We start from the raw sequence: 18,911 nt of genomic DNA, 5'->3' as shown, positions 1-18,911 counted from the left end.
ATCTGAAAATGCGGTCGTTTGCTTGAATTCCGGAGTACAATCAGGTCTCGGTGGCAACCAAAAGTCAATGGGACGCCTCGCATTGGGCGCTCACGGGAAGATTACAAATTAAGCTGTGCAGGGTGATATGGGCGGCACAAATTTTGAAGTGAGGGAAGCTCACAGTAAAATTGATTACGAAGAAAGACTGAGGAATATGGAAGAAAGTAAATGGGTTGGGAGAGTGTTCAGGTATTCGTACAGGAAAAACATTGATTCACAGTGGAGGAAAACAACTAGGAAGCTTACCAGCGAGTATGCGACCTGTATGGTGAGCAACATGGCAACAAAGAAGGTCAAGCGGAAAATCATAAAGGCTGAGATAATCTCACGGGTGGCGGCAATGAAAAGAGACCTGCTATGAGTAACTACCTAAGAGTAAAAAAAATCAGGAAAGAAGCAATTTATGATAACTCAGAGTGAAGCTCCTTACTTTTTGGAGCGAGATCAGGATGCCTTAGAACACGCACTTCTAAATCGAGATACAACAAAGAAGAACCATGTGCTTGCTGCGGTAACGCTAGGGAAACGATGGAGCATGTTTTATTAGAATGAGAATATATCTGCCCAGCTGTCGATTTAGTCACCTCTGGCCTCCTTGAAGCCCTTGGGTTGAGCGAGAACAGGGGCAAAGTAAACATGTCCGTTAAGAGAGATTAGTCAGAGGCGATTGAAAGATTGGTGGAAGTAGTGAAACGACAAACAGCGGAGGGCGTACAAAAACAAAGTTCACAATAGGGCTTCAGAAAATTTGGTTATGGGAATTCATCGTGGGTTCTCTTTCTCCTTTTCTTTTTTTCTTTTTAAGATATATAGGACATTAGGCAATATAATAACAAGAGCTTGGCGGCGCAAACCACCACCCCGTTCCAAAGGGGACACTCATAGCATCCATCCACCCATCCATTCATTCATTCATCCATCCATCCATCCATCCATCCATCCATCCATCCATCCATCCATCCATCCATCCATCCATCCATCCATCCATCCGCAGCAGCGGCGATCATGCAGGGTCACTTTGTGCGGATATTCAATAAACAAAAACTCGTGTCTCGACTTTTTATGCACTCTCACAAAGCTTCGCTGTATATAGATTCCAACTCGTTGGACCTGCTGCATTCTCTCTCTCTCTCTCTCTCTCTCTCTCTCTCTCTCTCTCTCTCTCTCTCATTTTTTTCTTCTATCATCTTTCATTCCCTCTAACCCTTCCTTAGCACAGGATAACTAGTGGGTATTTACAGTGGCTGTTCTTCCTTTCTTTTCCCTCATCCTCCTCCCAGCATTTGAAGCATAACGTTTTACTACCTTGATATCAATTGATAGCCGGCTGAAATCTCAGGAGGCAACATCTGGTTTCTTACACAAAAAGGGGTTTCAGCCTATGAAAGCTGCTCATAGTAATTCCAGGTCATTATGAATACAGAGCACGTACTCACAAAAGCGCGTCATAAGTGGAAGTTGTTCTTGAGAACAAGCGCGGTCCAGTTGCTATAACGGAGGCGGCCAGCCATGAAAAAGAAATTCTTAGGAAAGTAAAGTTTTGTAAATTACGCCGTACAGTTTTGCATAGGGAACAATGTGTAGTTTCATAATGACGCTCACCACGTTTCTAAAAAAATAATACACTATATCCATGGTATGGTATGGCAAAACTTAATTGAAGCCCTGCAGATCGTGAGTCTTCACGAAACGGGCCGCCCTCACGTGGGAACCGGAAGGCCGAGCCGCTCGGCCGCATCGTGGGCCTGCAGGACAGCCCAGAGTTGGTCAGCCAGAAGAGGGCTGCGGAGAACCGCCTCCCATCTGGCCGCGCTGTTATCGATGATAGAGCGTGACCGGGCAAACCGCCAGAGCATGTGTTCTAACGTGGCTATTTCTCCATGATCGCGGCAAGTAGCATCACTGTAAGTATCCGGATAGATTTTATGTAAGAGCGACGAATTGTGATACGTATTCGTTAGTAATATCCATGAAGGGATCTTTTTTTGCAGTACATTTATTGCATTTACCTAGCACAGTAGCGATCAAAGTCGCGGCTCGGTGCGACTTGGATTGCGTTTGGGCATTAGGCCAGTGTCAAGGCAATGACCGTCACCACTTCAGACCTAAGTGGTACCATGCTATTACGCACACTTCACGGACTTTCATACTTTTCCTCGTTCCCAATACTAATTGCCTCCCTTTGCTTTCAACAGTCAGGAACATGTATAGAGTGGCAAGAGCCGTTCAGAGCTTGAACGCGGAAGCGGTCTTCCTCACGAGTGCCGAGAGGAAGTGACGACATGCGTTTCTCACTCGATGCACGTTTCTGTGGTTGCTCTCGACGCAGCTGCCGATGGAGCGCCGCAGGCGGTGGCCGGCGAGCTACGCACTAACGGGCTTGGTGCTGGCCAGCGTAGGTTGCGCCGCCGTCTGGGCTCGCGTCTACGACCGCTGCGAACTTGCCTTGGAGCTGCACGACCGTTTCAAGTTTCCCAAGAGGGACCTCGACAAGTGTGAGTAGTGTTTGTTAGAAAATGATTTTGACTAGAATAGAAAATACTTTACAGAGTGCTTGTCGACTACTTCGCCGTCTTAGAGAAAGTGAGTTTGATCAGAACTGAAGTTATGCAATATGCATAGCTTCCTACTTCAGATACTTACGGTTACGATATGAAAACGGCAGGCGAAAAAAACATATTTTAAAGACTGACAAAAAAAGAGAAGACATACACAAATGTAAAAAAATTATTTTAGTTTGCTCAGAAATCTGAAGTGTCGGTATAAACAAAACTGGTGAACAAGCCTATTTCTATTGAGATATTTGTGTTCCATAGACATATAAACAATTCCTCGCACGAAGGTACATGCGCCAAATTCGGTGACGAAAAAGAAATATATACTTCGAATTCGAAGTATCTTTCGCATTTTCGATATATACTTCCGAATTTTCGAATTTTGAAATTTTCGAATTTATTTCGAATAATTCGAAGCATGTCTGTAGAAATCAATAAATCCCAAATAAAAATGTCTATAAAGTATAACTCTTCGAGGGCAGCGCCGGCTTTATGTCGAAGACCTGCTCATCAAGGTTTCATCACAGAGGGGAAAAAAAATTAGGTATACGGACTTGTGGTAGAACTCCTAAAAGTGTGCGGCACGACCGTTGCAAGCCTACATGCGCCATGACGCCGTGTGCCACATTTCGCAAGGCCTAAAATCCAAGTAGCGACATCCCATGCTACTGCGTCTTACTGCTGTTGCTTAGCATGGATAGGGCAGCGTTGTGGTCACATTAGGCGGTTAAGCGCCTCTTTGCGGAGTACATTTGGCGCAGTCACGCTTACCTCGATTGCAGTTGTAGTGCCTCAATATACTACGTGCACATGGACGCTGAAAGACACGTGCTACGGGTGGGAACAGTAGGAGCATCGTCCTCTTTGCTTTGCGTTTTACTCCAACAGGGCTGTGCCTCGCCTATTGGGAAAGCAGGTTTGACACTCGAGCATACCACAAAGGCAAATACGATGGCAGTGGCGACCATGGTATCTTTCAGGTGGGTCAAATATTAATTTTGCCCTTTGAGAGTACTATTAAACTTAATTGTTTTTTATGTACTGTAAGACTCGGCTATATACAGGGTGTCCCAGCTAGCTTTAGCCAGAGCTTTAAAATACGCAAATCCCACGTAGCTGAATAAAGGGAAAATCAGACATCTACCCGTTCGTAACAATTGCTACAAAGGAAACCCATACGGGTTCCTCGAAAGAAAACGCCTCATAGTTGAAGAAAAATTCGTCCTGGTCCGGGACTCGAACCCGGGACCACCGCCTTTCCGGTGCAGCCGCTCTACCATCTGAGCTTACCAGGCGGCTAGCAGATGGCAGGGCGAAGTTGAATTTGTCGACAACACGAAGCAAAGGCAAGTGTTTGACGTAGTAGTTCTGCGGAAACCCGCAAGGTGGAGAGAAGTAATGAATAAAGGGAAAATCAGATATCCACCCGTTCGTAGCAATTGCTACAACCTCGTAGCTGCACAGTAGCTATCACGTAGCTGCACAGAACAATGCAATCTTGTTTGCCGTCGCTTGAAGATACTCAAACTTCTTTCTTTCATTCCACCTAATTAAGTAATAAGCCTTGATTAATAAATCAACTTCAGAGCGACATCAAAAACTCCCAGTACAGCTTTTTGTTGCTCAATACGTGCTACATAAGTGTTTTTCCGGGCGTGAAAGAGGCCCGCGAATACGCGAAAGGTGCCTCCTCGAGTGGTCAGTGGCACGGCAATTTTGCGTGCATTTGCGGGCTTCTCTCACGCTCGGAAAAACACTTTTATACAGCACGTATTGAGCAACAGAAAGCTGTACTGGGAGTTTTCCATGACACTCTACAATTTTCTCGTTGACACTTTACATCTAATTATAATATTTGAGAAGTTGATTAATTCATTAAGACTACACTCTAAGAACAGTTTACACCCTTTGGCTTGCCCCTTCTGCCACACAAAAATAATCGTCATCTGCCTTGATGCGTTTCCTTTCTTTAACGCTGCTAGCCCAGAACTTTCCAGTAACGAATGGCACGCGCGTTATCAGCATAGAACAGTTTACACCCTTTGGAGTGCCCCTTCTGATAACGCGCGTGCCGTTCGTCATTGGAAAGTTCCGGGCTTGCAGCGATAAAGAAAGGAAACGCATCAAGGCAGATGACGATTATCTTTGTGTGGCAGAAGGGGCAAGCCAAAAGGTGTAAACTGTTCTTAGAGTGTAATTATCTAGTTACGCGGAATTAAAAAAAACTAATCTGAGCATCTCTAAGTGACGGTAAACAACATTATCTTTGTTCGGTCCAGCTAAGTGGCAGTTGCATATTCTTAAACTCTGGCTAAAGTTAGCTCCGGCAATTTGTGTGTGTATATATATATATATATATATATATATATATATATATATATATATATATATATATATATATATATATATAGTATCGAATACTAATCTCGTTTTGTTGGCGGTTTGTCACCTATCGATGCCCTTAAAATGGCCTAAAGGCCTGTTAGTGTGCCTAATTTCTGGAATGGAATAGACATCTTTCTAAGCGCTGCTTTTGCCAGAACTAGAGGGCCCGATTTGCCAGATAACTACAAGTGCATATTAACGAGGACTATGTGTTTGAATCGCAGATCAACGATAAGCACTGGTGTCAGCCACACCAAGGTCACAGCGAGAACGTCTGTAGGATGCCATGTTACCGTGAGTAAATTAACGTTACTACTCATGCGCAGAATGCGAAATGCTTCCGCAGCAGCGTGACCATTTTTTGTCTCGAAAGTTTTCCACGAACAAGATTACAAACATTTCAAATTGCCAAATATTTCTCAAATCGCAAGGAGTCCCGTATGGGAAATTGCAACCGGAAACCAGATTGCAAATATAACCAACTGATATCTTTATGTTGCACGAAGGCCATTTTTATGCTAGCTTCACGAAAGTGCAGGAACGCGGAAAAGTCGTACTTGAGGGCTTAGCGATAAAACAAAATCAGTTATGTTCGACAAGTTTCACGAGCTTCTAAATTAACCTCTGGGGTTTTGCATGTCAAGACCACAATTTGATTACGACGCACGCCGTGGCGAGGGACTCCGGAATAATTTTGACCAAACGGGCCTCTTTAACGTGCACCCAATGCGCGGTACAAGGGTGTTTTTGCATTTCACTCCCATCGAAATGCAGCCGCCACGGCCAGAATTCGATCTCGCGCCATCGGCCTTAGTAGCGCAACGTCACAGTTACTGCGCCACCAAGGCGGTTCACGAGCCTCTCTAGTTAATTAAATTGAGTGGTTTTACGTGCCAAAATGACCTTCTGATTATGAGGCACGCCGTAGTGGGAGACTCTGGAAATTTCGACCACATGGGGTTCTTTAACATGCACCTAAATCAGGGTGTCTACCAAGTTGACATTTCCAAATTCCAAGAGTTTTCCAGGTTTTCCCTGGTGCCTTTGCACAATTCCCTGAGTGACGCAGAACTACGTTTTATGTCAAGATGGGCTGAAACCACGTCGCCCAATGCTGTCATTCTCTAGTAAGCATATGAAACAAATAAAAAAAACTACTTAATCCAGTTTGAATACTAAGGAGTAGTCTTTATGTTATTCAAGAAGAGAATAGAAAGGAGGAGTTAGTAATATGCACAGCAAATAAAATCTCTTTAAAAAATTGCAAATCGAGTCGGACATTCTCAAATACAAATAAAAAGGAGATGCATACAGAAGCAAATATTTTCGAATATGAACTATTTCTATCAACTGATAGCACGCTCAGTGGTATGAGGCCCGAACTTTGTCACAATTGAGATTCTCCCTCAACAGTTCGTAAGTCAACCTCAACTGTCCTGACATACTCGCAGCCCAGGCACGACGCCTTAGTGCTGTGTTTCACTGCTTTAAAGAGTTTATTTTGGTTTGGATGAAGGACACCTGCATCTCGGCATCAGCCAACACTTTGTTTTTTGAGCTCAAGCTCCTTCAAAACGGCGGCAGCACGCTTCCTTTCCCGTTCATTCCTCAATGCGTGGGTCTTTTCTGTTCTTGTCCTCCTTCCGCCACTCGTTCGCCCCACGGAAAATTTGAAGCATCGTCTAGGTCAGTTGCACAGTCCACGTCTGATTTTTGGAACTTCTTAGGGGCCGCGAAAACGTCCGAAAAATCGGCGAGTGGGAAAAACTAAATGCATGTCATTTACTGCCCTTAGGGGCTCAAACCGCCACAGGTACATTCGAAAACGCTCTGAAGGCCTGTAGGTACACTTATTAGGCATATCGGTGCTCGTACTGTGAAAGGAAATACCGGGTGCACGCGTGTATAATTAAGGAATACAAACTGTGCCCCGTGGTAACAGGCCCTTTCCACGCTTGTTATGCTCCACTGTAATACTTTTGCGCATGCTTCACCAAGTAACATTTCTGTATCGAGGCGAAGCTGACTTTCGGGAACAGGCATTATGCAACGCACCGTGCTGTCCAAGCTTCTAAGCCACTCGCGAGGACCACAAAGAGTCCGTGCCATTGCTGATATCTGCGAGTTCTTTCAAAAAAAAAAAACAGGGCACCCAACGGCAAGAAGCTTTATAGCGAACGTCGAAGCAGTTAGACCTAACGTTGCCGCAGTGGTGGCTACGGCTGCCAGTGGATCTGCGAGCGAGAGCGCCGCTTCGAGGCGGCGAGGTAATCAAAATGGCAGCGGTGGTGGCTTTGAGTAATGCCGCTTCGAATCTGCGGTCACGGCAAAACGTCCAGAAAATCGGACGGCGAAGAGTTCTTGCGTCCAAAAATTTCAGACGTTCTGATACATTGACTCTATGAGGTACGTGGTGGCGGTGCCGTGAAGCCGTCCAAATTATCGGGAATCTGGGAAGTCGGTCGTTGACTGTATACTGGCAACTCCTCCAGCCGACGACAGGGCGTCAAAGACGATTCATTACGATTCCTGTCTGTACTCGAGCCAGCATTACTGCGACTTTCGACCCTTTCAATAAAATTACAGCTAATTTTCCCTGTAGAAGCACAAATTCCCTGAGTTTTTCCAGACTACTCAAAATCCCTTAGAATTCTCGATTTTCCCGGTTGGTAGACACCCTGTAAATCTAAGTACACGGGTGTTTTCGCATTTCACCCCCATCGAAATGCGGCCGCCGTGGCCGGGATTCGATCCCGCGACCTCGTGCTTAGCAGCCTAACACCATAGCCACTAAGCAACCACGGAGGGTCAGCCTCTCTAGTGGTACGTCTGCTTTCCCCCGCCGGGTCTGCGGCCACCCTGGAAGTACAAGGCACAAGGCCCGAAACGCAGCATCACGACAACGAACGTGCTTGTACATTTCAAACGCAACGGCTGCCAGCGAGTAGTGGCGTTAATTGCTATCGCGGCTTAGTTCCTGCGTGACGTCCAAAAAAGAAAGAAAGAAAGAAAGAAAGAAAGAAAGAAAGAAAGAAAAAGGAAAAGAAAGAGGAAGAAAGAAGAGAGAAAGAAATGTCCGAGAAGCATCACATCATTTCTTTGAGCCTTCGTGTCTGTAGATGTGTTGAAGGCGCCCATTTTAGACACTTCAGTCCTCTGTGTTTGAGAGTCTTAAAATCAAAGCATGCTGGATTCGCATGGCTTCATTTAAGAAATAACAGCTGCCCCTCCTAGAGTGCCATATAACTTTTAGGAACATTTAAATTCAGTTAGAAGCTCCCTTATCTCCTAAGGATCAATCTAAATGCACTCAAGAGTCCGCTATCAACTATAAACCTATTATTTTCGCCTCAAGGTACAAAAATTCTCTATATATGTATAGCGGAAATAAATAATTCGACGATACTGTTCCGCTAAATCTTAAAAGCGGCTGTGTAGTCCTATAACCAAAATTAATTGACGCGGCCTAACGTCCTAAACCACCCCAAATACTGCGGGAGACTACGTAGGGAAGGGATCCGGAATGATTTCAACCACCTAGTCATCTTTAAAGGGGACGCAAAACGCCGTTGCAAAAGCGTTCCTTCATTCCTCTCCCATAGGATTGCGGCCGCTGCGACCGGAAGTAAAACCCATGACCCTGTGTTAAACAGGAAAACCCAATTGACTTCCGGGGAGAGGAAGGTTTTCAACCCCCCTCCCTTATTCCGCCAGAGCTAAACCAAACCACTTTCCATTTCCGCCGTTTTTCCATCCACTTTCCTGGGTATTTGCATATGTGTACTAAATCAAGCCCTGGGAGTTTTAGCCAGTGCCATAACTTACGCTTATAACGGCGGCTGCAGACCATCTTTTTCTATTGCAGGCATCACCTTGTACGTGAATTAGAAAGGAGAAAACTGGCCAATAAACCCTCGTATGCTGCCTAACGGCATCAAAGCTGCCGAAGTCGATACCCTCACTATGTAATGAACGACACGATATATATATTCTTAAATAACATTATGTCTTGCCTAAATTCAGAAAGAAATCCTGGTAGATAGGTACGTGGGGTTAAATGGGGACTAATTACAGAGACTTGCAGTAGTACGCCTCCGGCGGCTCAATCACTTCTATGCAAAAAATTTTCCTTTAAAATAAATAAATAAAAAATAATACAAAATTGCGCCAGAACCCATCTAACGATGACTATGGACACCAATGCGTTAGCATTAAAGGAATATAGCGACACAACGTATTACCACCGCAGAAACCAGTTATATATTAGGCGTGTACTACAGCGGGACTCCTCTTTCGCGCTTCCATAAGAACACTCGGCGACATCTAGCGCCGGTGCGTGCGAACGCTAGAAACGAGCCATGCAACAACTGGGCTCCTCTCTCGCGCTTCTTTCTGAACATGCTGAGCCATCTAGTGGCATTGCCACGAAGTCCGCGCGTGGCCTCCGAGATGCGTGGCGCGCCGATGCCTGTGAACGCTGAGAATTGTTCCCTCGCTTGCCGCACACTCAGTCGCGCATACTCAGTGACCCAAGATTGCGAGATGTTCATTAAAGAGTGGCACATGCCTAGTGAGGTTGATGAGTTGAGTTAACTCATACCTAGTGAATTCATCCGTCAAGCTCACTAAAGCGTTGGAGTGAAAGCTGTTCACCGAAAAGCGGCACCTGCCCAGTGCATTTGTGACACGCAGCCTCCAAATGTCGGGTTGTTCTCATTGAGGATCCCTTGTGAGGTGGGTTCGATTCCGTTCAATATCAAAGAAACTTAATTTTTCTCGTCATTGTAGAACGGCACATTCCCACTATGACATATCGAGTTACGCAAGTTGGCGTCAGAGGTTCATTGGAGACTAGCACTGACCGAGTGGCGCATACTCAGTGCTCCAAGTCCATGTCGAACAGCTTCTTCGAACAGCACCCAGTCCAACAGCACTCAACGGTGACTCAAGTAAAAGGGAAAACGGTTAGGTACAAACATAGGTGAATACATACATACATACATACATACATACATACATACATACATACATACATACATACATACATACATACATACATACATACATACATACATACATACATACATACATACATACATACATACATACATACATACATGCATGCATGCATGCATGCATACATACATAACCCCTGGCAAGTGCGTGAGGTACCCTAAGAATGCTAACGAATTAAAACACTTTAGCATGCACAAGCCGTCACACATACAAGGGTGAAAATTAAACGGACACACAATAACGAAAGCAAGACACTGCAGAAAATCGTTGAATGTCGAAATTAACGCGATTAGCTTTGAAGCATTGTAGCGACACACCGTATGGCCACTGCCGAAACGAGTCATGTAGGAGTGTGTGCAGCCGGACTCGTATCTGGCGCTTCCCTCTGGACGCGCTGTGTCATCTAGCGACGCCTCCACGAAGTTTGCGCATGACACGTTTTTCAGACAAGATTTTCTGAATATACAGGATGTCCCAACTATCATGCACCAAATTTTAAAAAATATGCAAAGGCCACGTAGCTGGACAGAACCAAGGTAATCTTGTTTGGCGTCGCTTGGAGATACTCATTATTTTTGCATGCCGCCTAATTACATTAGTCTTAATTAATTAATCAACTTCTTAAATATTATAGTTTGATTAGAAGTGTCAACGAGAAAATTGTACAGCAACATGAGAAACTCCCTATACAGCTTGGTATCGATGCGTGCTAGCAACCGATACACAGTTGCTCGATACGTGCTGCATAAAACTGTTTTTCCGAGCGTGAAAGAAGCCCGTGAACACACGCAAAATTGCCGCGCGACTGGCCGCTCGAAGCACTTTACGCGTACAGACAGATAAACAGACAGACAGACAGACAGACAGACAGACAGACAGACAGACAGACAGACAGACAGACAGACAGACAGACAGACAGACAGACAGACAGACAGACAGACAGACAGACAGACAGACAGACAGACAGGAAGGTAGGCAGGCAGGCAGGCAGGCAGGCAGGCAGGCAGGCAGGCAGGCAGGCAGGCAGGCAAAGACCGATCGACCGACCGACCCCGAGAAGTACGTAATGTATCCTAAGAAGGCTAACTGCATTAACGGCATTTAACTGCACGGAAAGCTGTTCTTTCAAGGCCACCAACTGTCCATGGCCCAAGTATTGCTCCAAGGGACAATGCATGATTACACAGAGCACTAAGTTTTAAGGGCAGCTGTTGCTTTTGCTGGGCGTATAGGGGGCACTCCGGTAGCACGTGAGCTATGTCCTCGTCCGCTACTCCAAATGAACATGGCGCGAAGCTTGCACGATGGATTTTATTTAAAAAAAGTACATTGTTCATGCCACGCCAAGGGGAAAGCCGTGAAACAACGTTTCCACACTTCGCGATACCTTCCCATATACACCGAATTTTAGGAGATCTGTAATTCGGCTGATGGTAAACTCAAACATGGAGGTAGGTGGAACCTCTTCAAACACTTGCTCAACGAGAATGAAACAAGGACAAGGAAGGGAACAGCTATAGCTAAGTTGGTTCATCAGGAAAGCCAAGATAAAACAGAGAGGGATATCATGGATAGTCTGGCAGCCAAATATCTCCCACTTAAACAACCAAACGAAGGAGACAAGAGCCCCGACTATACGGGAGGCATATGTGAAGAAGTTGACCGGGACTTCACTGAGAGTGAAGTGAGGGCGGCTCTTCACAGTCTTAATGGTAGATCGGCGGCTGGACCTGACGGAATAACTAACAAGATATTAAGAAATCTACATGATGAGTCAATCTTTTATCTAAATGAACACTTCAATGAACGTTGGAGAAAAGGGGTATACTCAGAAGAATGGAGGGTGGCCAATACTATCCTCATACCAAAGCCAGGCAAACAACTCACCCTAGACAACCTCCGTCCTATTTCCTTAACGTCATGTCTAGGCAAAGCTATGGAACATTTCATCCTAAATCGACTCACGAAATACGTTGAGCAGAACGAGATCCTCCCATACAACTTGATCGGCTTTCGTCCAGGGCTGTCAACTCAGGATGCTATGCTGCTGATCAAACATCAACTTATACAGGCCAGCCCAGCGCATACGAAAGCTCTTTTGGGATTGGATGTGGAAAAAGCTTTTGATCGTATAAAGCATAAGGCAATATTTCACGTTCTCTCGGACATGGGTTTAGGTAAGAGACTTTTAACATGATTAAGGACTTTCTTAGAAATAGAACTGCACAACTCATGCTGGGTGAGCTTAAATCAGAAGCTAAGAATTTGGAAAATAGGGGCACTCCACAAGGTGCTGTGCTCTCACCCATGCTAATCAATTTGGCAGTGTCCAAGGTTGCAAGAAATCTGGAGAAAATTGAGGGTATACATTATGTGATATATGCCGACGACATAACCATATGGAGTGCCAAGGGCAATGCAGGACAGACAGAGACCAGATTACAGGAAAGTTTATACGTTGTAGAGAACACACTGAAAGACATGGGGTTGAAATGCTCGGCAGCTAAATCAGAACTCTTAGTCATTAAACATCGCAGAAAAGGTCCTAAACCAAGAGGTTACATTCCGGAGGATGAGCCAAGAGTGTGCTTATACATTCATGAAGGATCCGCAATCAGGCTAGTTGAAGAAATCAAGGTTCTTGGGTATCACAAAGACGGAAACAATACTAACTATAGAACAATACAACATATCTCGAATAAAACAGATGAAGTCATTAGGTTACTAAGAAGAATTACCAATAGACACAGAGGCTTAGGAGAAGACAGCGCTTTGAGGCTAATACATGCCTTTTCTCTCTGTCACTCCACTTATGTGGCTGGATTATTCGAATGGAAGCAGGCTTAACAAACTTGCTGTGGTGCTCAGGAAGCTCGTTAAAGTAGCCCTAGGGATACCCAGTAACGCTGCAACCGACAAACTCATGAGTCTAGGGGTGCACAACACAATGGAAGAAATTGCGGAGGCCCAACAGCTAGCGCAGCACGAAAGATTGACAAAGTCACGAGCTGGCAGGAACATATTACAGGCAATAGGTGCAGAACTGAATACATCAAGGAGCCCAATAGATGCTGAAGTAGAATTAAGGGCTGAAGTTAGGAACAAGATCAGAACTAACCCTCTCCCCAGAAACATGCATCCAGAATATAACGTAGAAAGGAGAAAGGCAAGAGCTAAAGCACTCTTGCAGTAAATAGAGCAGCAGAACCAACTGGCAGCTATAGTTGATGCTGCCTGGGTGAAAGGTAAAGAAGCATATACGGCCATTGTATCAAATTATCAAGGGGAGGTGCAAGACGCTCTCACTATTTTTACCAAGGACCCCATGGTGGCGGAACAAGCGGCAATTGCTCTAGCCATCAGGAGTAATAAGTGGGCCTGCATTTACAGTGATTCGAAATCCGCTGTAAAGTGTTTTGATAAAGGCTACGTAGCTGGAGTTGCAGCTAAACTTTTTGAAAACATTGGGATTATGACAACTGAAATCCGATGGTTTCCTGCGCATATGGGGAAAGTGGACGAGACTCGGGTAAACCTCAATGAAATTGCTCATGACTTGGCACAAGGACTTGCTAACCGTGACAGTCACAACCGAGCCGTTCACCATCAAGCCAGGGAATCTAGAGATCATTTAATAACATACAATGACGTTACCAAACATTACTATTTAGGACGCAGACAATACTCATTGCCACATTCAAAACTGAACAGGGCTCAGGCAGTCTCACTGCGCTTATTGCAAACGGGCACATATCCCACACCGTATACCATTAATAAAATATATCCAGAGAGGGAAATTAAGATGGACTGCAATGATTGTAATGGCATCATTGGAATCAGACATATGCTGGCGGGGTGTCCCGCGACTCTCCCCAACCTCATTGAAGAATGGACACAGTGGGAGAAAAGGATTCAAAGCCCATTGTTTCAGGACCAACTAAGGGCAACTAAGAGGGCCCATGATGTCGCTGAAAGGCTTGGCCTGACAGTGCCAACGTGGGAGCGGCCCGCCTAGGCTTGAGAAATCGAGCCTCCGGACCTCATTACAATAAAAGTTTTCACACATACACACACACACACCGAATTTTAGCCCAGGGTTTATGGCATATAAAATTTTCTTTGGGACTCTTCGCCGAATCGTGCTGCATATTACCTTTTCGTTGAGTTTTTGCGAGGCGTTTGTAACTTCGTTGCTGAACAGCGGGATGACGTAATCTTCTCTACGTTTGCCAATAAGGGGTGTTGCCAATAGGGGGTGAGGTGGGGAGGAATTCGCTCGTTCATTACCAGTTATACCTGTATGACAGGGAGCCCATGCAAATGCAATTTCATGACTCGAGTTCCCGCAGCTTGTGTCAGCTGAGCAGTTTTCACGATTAATTTACTGTGTGAACTTTTTGCCTAATGTTGCAAAGCGGCTCAAGTGCATACTCTCTTGCTAATGCCTTTTCAAATCGTCAAAAACGTGACAGTAACTAGCAACCATGCTACGCATCCAATTCTCTGTTCACTATATCGATTTCATAATTCGCGAAAATTACCGATAATGAAGGTATCGTGGATGCTTGCTTTTTTTGGGCGTCTTTGCAGTGCTACGGGATGACAACCTATACGACGACATTGAATGCGTGAACAAAATATTCCGGAGGCACGGCTTCCACGCGTGGTGAGTGATGACTTATATCTTCAAATATTTTATTTCACACGGACCTTATACATAACCAGTTTTCTCTTTCCTGCTGACACACCAGGTCATTGCATGAACAATGTGCACTGAAACACATATCGCCATCATTGTCTCGAACAGCACTACATCAAATTAGTTTTCAAACTCTCGATCGTTTCAACAAGTATAGCAAAAGAACGTTGACATATTTACTTGGCGTGCTTTAAATCCATGTCAACTCTGTGTGCGATTATAGACAGTGCGATTATATCAACGTCTCACGGTTAAGAGCTCTACGTAAGGTAGCAGTACTAATCGGGTGCGACAAGCATGAAGACAGGACACAGGTTTACAAATAACTGTCGACATGAAGTCGCAGGTAGAGGCAAGAAAACCTTCCTTTTTCATGATTTTCTCTTACATTATATAATACCATTAGGCTTTCGAATTATTTCAGTGTCAATGCATCAGTGCAACTATGGGAAATAAAAAAGAAACATGCTACGTTTTGCCTACTTGTACTTTGACGGCCGTATCATAGATGGCGCCGAGCGCTGATGCACTGATGCTTTCTCTTTAACCTAGTGATGTGCTCGCTGCAGGATGATGTTCAGCCACAAATGCTCGGGCAACACGCTCGAGTTCTTTAATGGTTGCGACTTCCGGATACGACGCGGTGACATGACTAGTTCGCCAACGGGGCTGCAGATCACCATAGAGCCGCCGCCAATACTGGAGAAACTGAGCCAACTCAGCAAGGGCATATACCAGGCGGGCAGCCACCCGATGCCCACTCGCCGCGCACCTGATCCGTCCCCAGGGCCAAGCGCCGGTCCACCGGCTCCACGCTGGACACCCAAGACCAACGTGCCGCACAAGCCACGCCCCGTCGTCATTCGACCGCCTAGGCCACAGCCACTGCCAAAGAAGGAAACGAATGCTGTCTTACCCCAGAGGTAGGACTGTCAAGCACCCGTTGGTACCCTCACTCTGCATGACTTCTCTCGCCCTCATGGCGACGTAAATACCAAGACAGTGTATTAGCCTTGACGCTTCGTATAATGTGAGTTCAAACGTGCAGGCCACCGCCCCTGAAGCGCTTGCCAGCGCCACCTCCCCCCAAGCCGCCGCGCATGGTGCCTGCCGCTGTTGCCAGGCCTCCCCGGCAGCAAGGACCACGTTTTCCGGCGCTGGCGAGGCCTTCACTCACGCGGGCTCCACAGCCCCACAAGACACCCGGCGGTCTGCTTATGCCGCAGGAGTCTGTTGGGCACGCTGTATTCGGCGTGCCTCCACCATTCGTGCCAACGTTACCAGGCACACACCAGCGTCGTCCGCCGCCGCCGCCGCATCTGTTGGCCGTGCCTCCTCAGGGGCTCGCCATGTTTGGTCTGCGTCGTGGCCCACCGCCGCTTCCTATACCTATCCACGTGCCTCCACCGCAGGAGCAACAGTCGCCAGTCGTCTACAAGCGCACGAAGACGCGCCGGTTACCCGGCGGTCTCCGGCTACGACCCTTCTTCGGCTTCGCCAGGTCGTCTAGGGTGCGTACAAGCATCTAATCTTCCGCAGACGCATGTGTAATGTGTACACCACTTATTCATTTGACTATGTCATGCGATCGTCAGAATTGACCCATTGGTGCTGCCATGTTTGATCACGTGGTGACGCGTCCATTGCTTGCCTCAACTGCCTCTGTTGCATTCGTGTTTACAATTCGTGTGTATGGTTCCGGTGCGGCTTAGCAAACCTCTGTTACGGGAGATATCGTAGACGGTGACTGGGTGGACGACATGAAGCTTTTGCTACAGCTTCAGAGAACATGCAAAAGCGCTTTGGGAGCTGAGTGAGCTATGCGCAAACGATGCGAGCAGCGCATATGGTGCTTGTTCTAAAAACGGGGCTAAATGTGTGTCCCAAGCTATCCAAAGTTTCCACTCATGAACTGAATCAAGATTAGTGTGTTTTGCTCTTCGTTCTTTGGTTCGTGAATATTTTGAAGCAGCGGCTTGTCACATTCCTGACTCAATAAATTTCCTCGGCGGGGTCCCTATCTGATTATTTTCTGCCTAATCACTCGCGAGTGTGCTCAGTTCCGATAGGGTTGTTCTTGCTGCGCGCAAGGCCTGAAACGTAGCTGTTTTGTACGTTGTAACACCTTGTAGCAAATATGTATTATCGCTAGTAACTCGCTTGCTCTTTTGGACCGTTCCGAAACATACAGCTTCGACCGTTCGTGCGCTATCGGTGTAGTCCGTCATTTATTGTGCGTATATGGTGCGCATATATTCAAGCGTGCACCCATTCATTCACTGACACGTTGGCTATAGAGTGGGTGTAAGTTTTCATGCCAGTTGGGGCAGATGTGATCAGATACTGTGCGCGATACTTACTATGACAGGGCGCGGCGCTACTCCCTTTGTCATTGTTTTAACAAGTGGTACTCACTCTTGCCGGCGTTCCGGGGCTTAAGCACTTTCTTTGAAGGTTAGCGATACAACGCTGGCAGTTGAGCACATTTCTGTGTCCTCGAGGAAAGCCGTACATCTCGAAGTGCCAGTAACACGTACGGACGGTTGCAGCAGCGGTCCGCGAACTTGGCCACACAGATTCTTTCCATTCCTTAGTATGCCAGTCACTACTTTTGCAACCAATTACTGCACACGTCGTCAATCCAAATGATTCAACCCCGCATGACTGAAGCACAGTGAGTTAGCGAAAACTCACTTGCATTTCCAACAGCTAATCCCACAAGAGCAAGGTGGAAGCGGTAGTGGTTTCGTATTCGTGCACTGTCGCCGAGGCTACGTGCGGCGCGCCGCCGAAAGCGCCATCTCGTTTCTCTAGAACAAACTGATCCGCGAAAAGGGTCAACAAGACGTCGCCGTAGAGAACCTTGCCTGCTTGCGGAACGAGTTACACTACGTGGTGGGCGGAGGTGTTTTCACATGCCTGCGCGTAAGCGCAAGGAAGAAATGAACCAGCAATGTTCCGTTGATGTGTAGTGCAGACATAGACTATATTATGTTGAAAATATTTTTTCGTAGAAAGAGCGGTGCACTTCTCGTTATGTGATTCTCCACATCCATTCAGAGCTTAAGGTGGCCCAATCGTAAGAGTTAGAATATGTGGCGGCTAGCTCGATGGCTTTTTCAACCGCGTGTGTCCTGCGATGTTGCTACTTCAGATGTTACAAAGTTGTCGGCAGGGTTGTGACTTCATTATGCAACAAAGAGGTGAGGCGTGCAGACAGGACACACGAGTAGAGAAGTGGACAACACGAACGCCGTGAGCTAGTTGATAAGGATTCATTATGCAAAAAAGAGGTGAGGCGTGTAGACAGGATACATGAGTAGAGAAGATTCGGCGTTCATGTTGTTCACTTCTCTACTCTTGTGTCCTATCTGCACGCCTCACCTCTTTTTTGCATAATGAACCCTTACCAACTAGCTCAGCTATCTGTCGTTCTAAGCAGGGTTGTGACTTACTACGCACTGCGCAAAGATGCTACTGTTCTCGATTATTCTATATAGCAGGCGCTGCAAGCGAGTTCAAATAGTTTTCCTTCTTCAAGTGAAGCCTTTTTTGCATCCTCCCTCCACTTTTCGAGTGCTGGCTGCTGTCTTCCCGAGAGACGAAGAGGTTGCGGGAAGAAGTCTCACACGCGCTGTAATTGAAAAATTCAAGGCGCACTTAGTTATCCCTGCATGGAGGAATGCGAAAGCAAGGCGACCACCGCGCGATGCTTATGTTCTTTCCGTGGTCTTCATTTATCTTCACCTTAATTGCCACCAAAGGTCGTGGGTTCGACTCCCACCAAAGGTAGTAGGTTCGAGTGCCTTGATTAACTCTACCCTAGCTAACTGTGCCTTAATTAATTTCGCCTTAATTAACACCGAAGCTCGCGGGTTCGACTCCCACCAAAGGTCGTAGGTTCGAGTGCCTTAATTAACACTACCCTACCTAACTGTACCGTAATTAATTTAGCCCTAATTAACACCGAAGCTCGCGGGTTCGACGCCCACCAAAGGTCGAGGGTTCTTAGCCTTTTTGCACAATCGTGTGGTCACGCCAACGCCGGATTTCCCGCCTCATCAGCCATATAATGGTTTCGCATTAATAAAAAAGGGAATGTGCGCCTGCGATGGGGTGATTAGGACCAGGATCGTCCAGCGCAATAGTCCAGTGCTTTATCCACGCCTTCATGGCACGAGAGAATTACAACCTTGCCACTTTACTTCCCTCAT

The 18,911-nt window shown here is 46.2% G+C and overlaps 1 protein-coding gene across 1 annotated transcript in view; it reads left to right on the top strand.

The window, feature by feature from the left end:
• Nucleotides 1-18,911, top strand: part of LOC142587752 (uncharacterized) — an 88,828-nt gene that overhangs the window by 53,543 nt on the left and 16,374 nt on the right. Inside the window, exons 2-7 of the mRNA XM_075698979.1 lie at nt 2,372-2,537; nt 3,486-3,577; nt 5,207-5,276; nt 14,589-14,664; nt 15,267-15,620; nt 15,746-16,208. Coding sequence (XP_075555094.1) covers nt 2,378-2,537; nt 3,486-3,577; nt 5,207-5,276; nt 14,589-14,664; nt 15,267-15,620; nt 15,746-16,208 — 1,215 coding nt within the window. The 5' untranslated portion in view covers nt 2,372-2,377. The remainder of the gene's footprint in view (nt 1-2,371; nt 2,538-3,485; nt 3,578-5,206; nt 5,277-14,588; nt 14,665-15,266; nt 15,621-15,745; nt 16,209-18,911) is intronic.

The sequence above is a fragment of the Dermacentor variabilis genome, chromosome 1 (assembly GCF_050947875.1).
Source record: "Dermacentor variabilis isolate Ectoservices chromosome 1, ASM5094787v1, whole genome shotgun sequence".
Taxonomy (NCBI): Eukaryota; Metazoa; Arthropoda; class Arachnida; order Ixodida; family Ixodidae; genus Dermacentor; species Dermacentor variabilis.
Note: the sequence above shows the minus strand (reverse complement) of the source record. Positions and strands in the feature narration are given on the sequence as shown.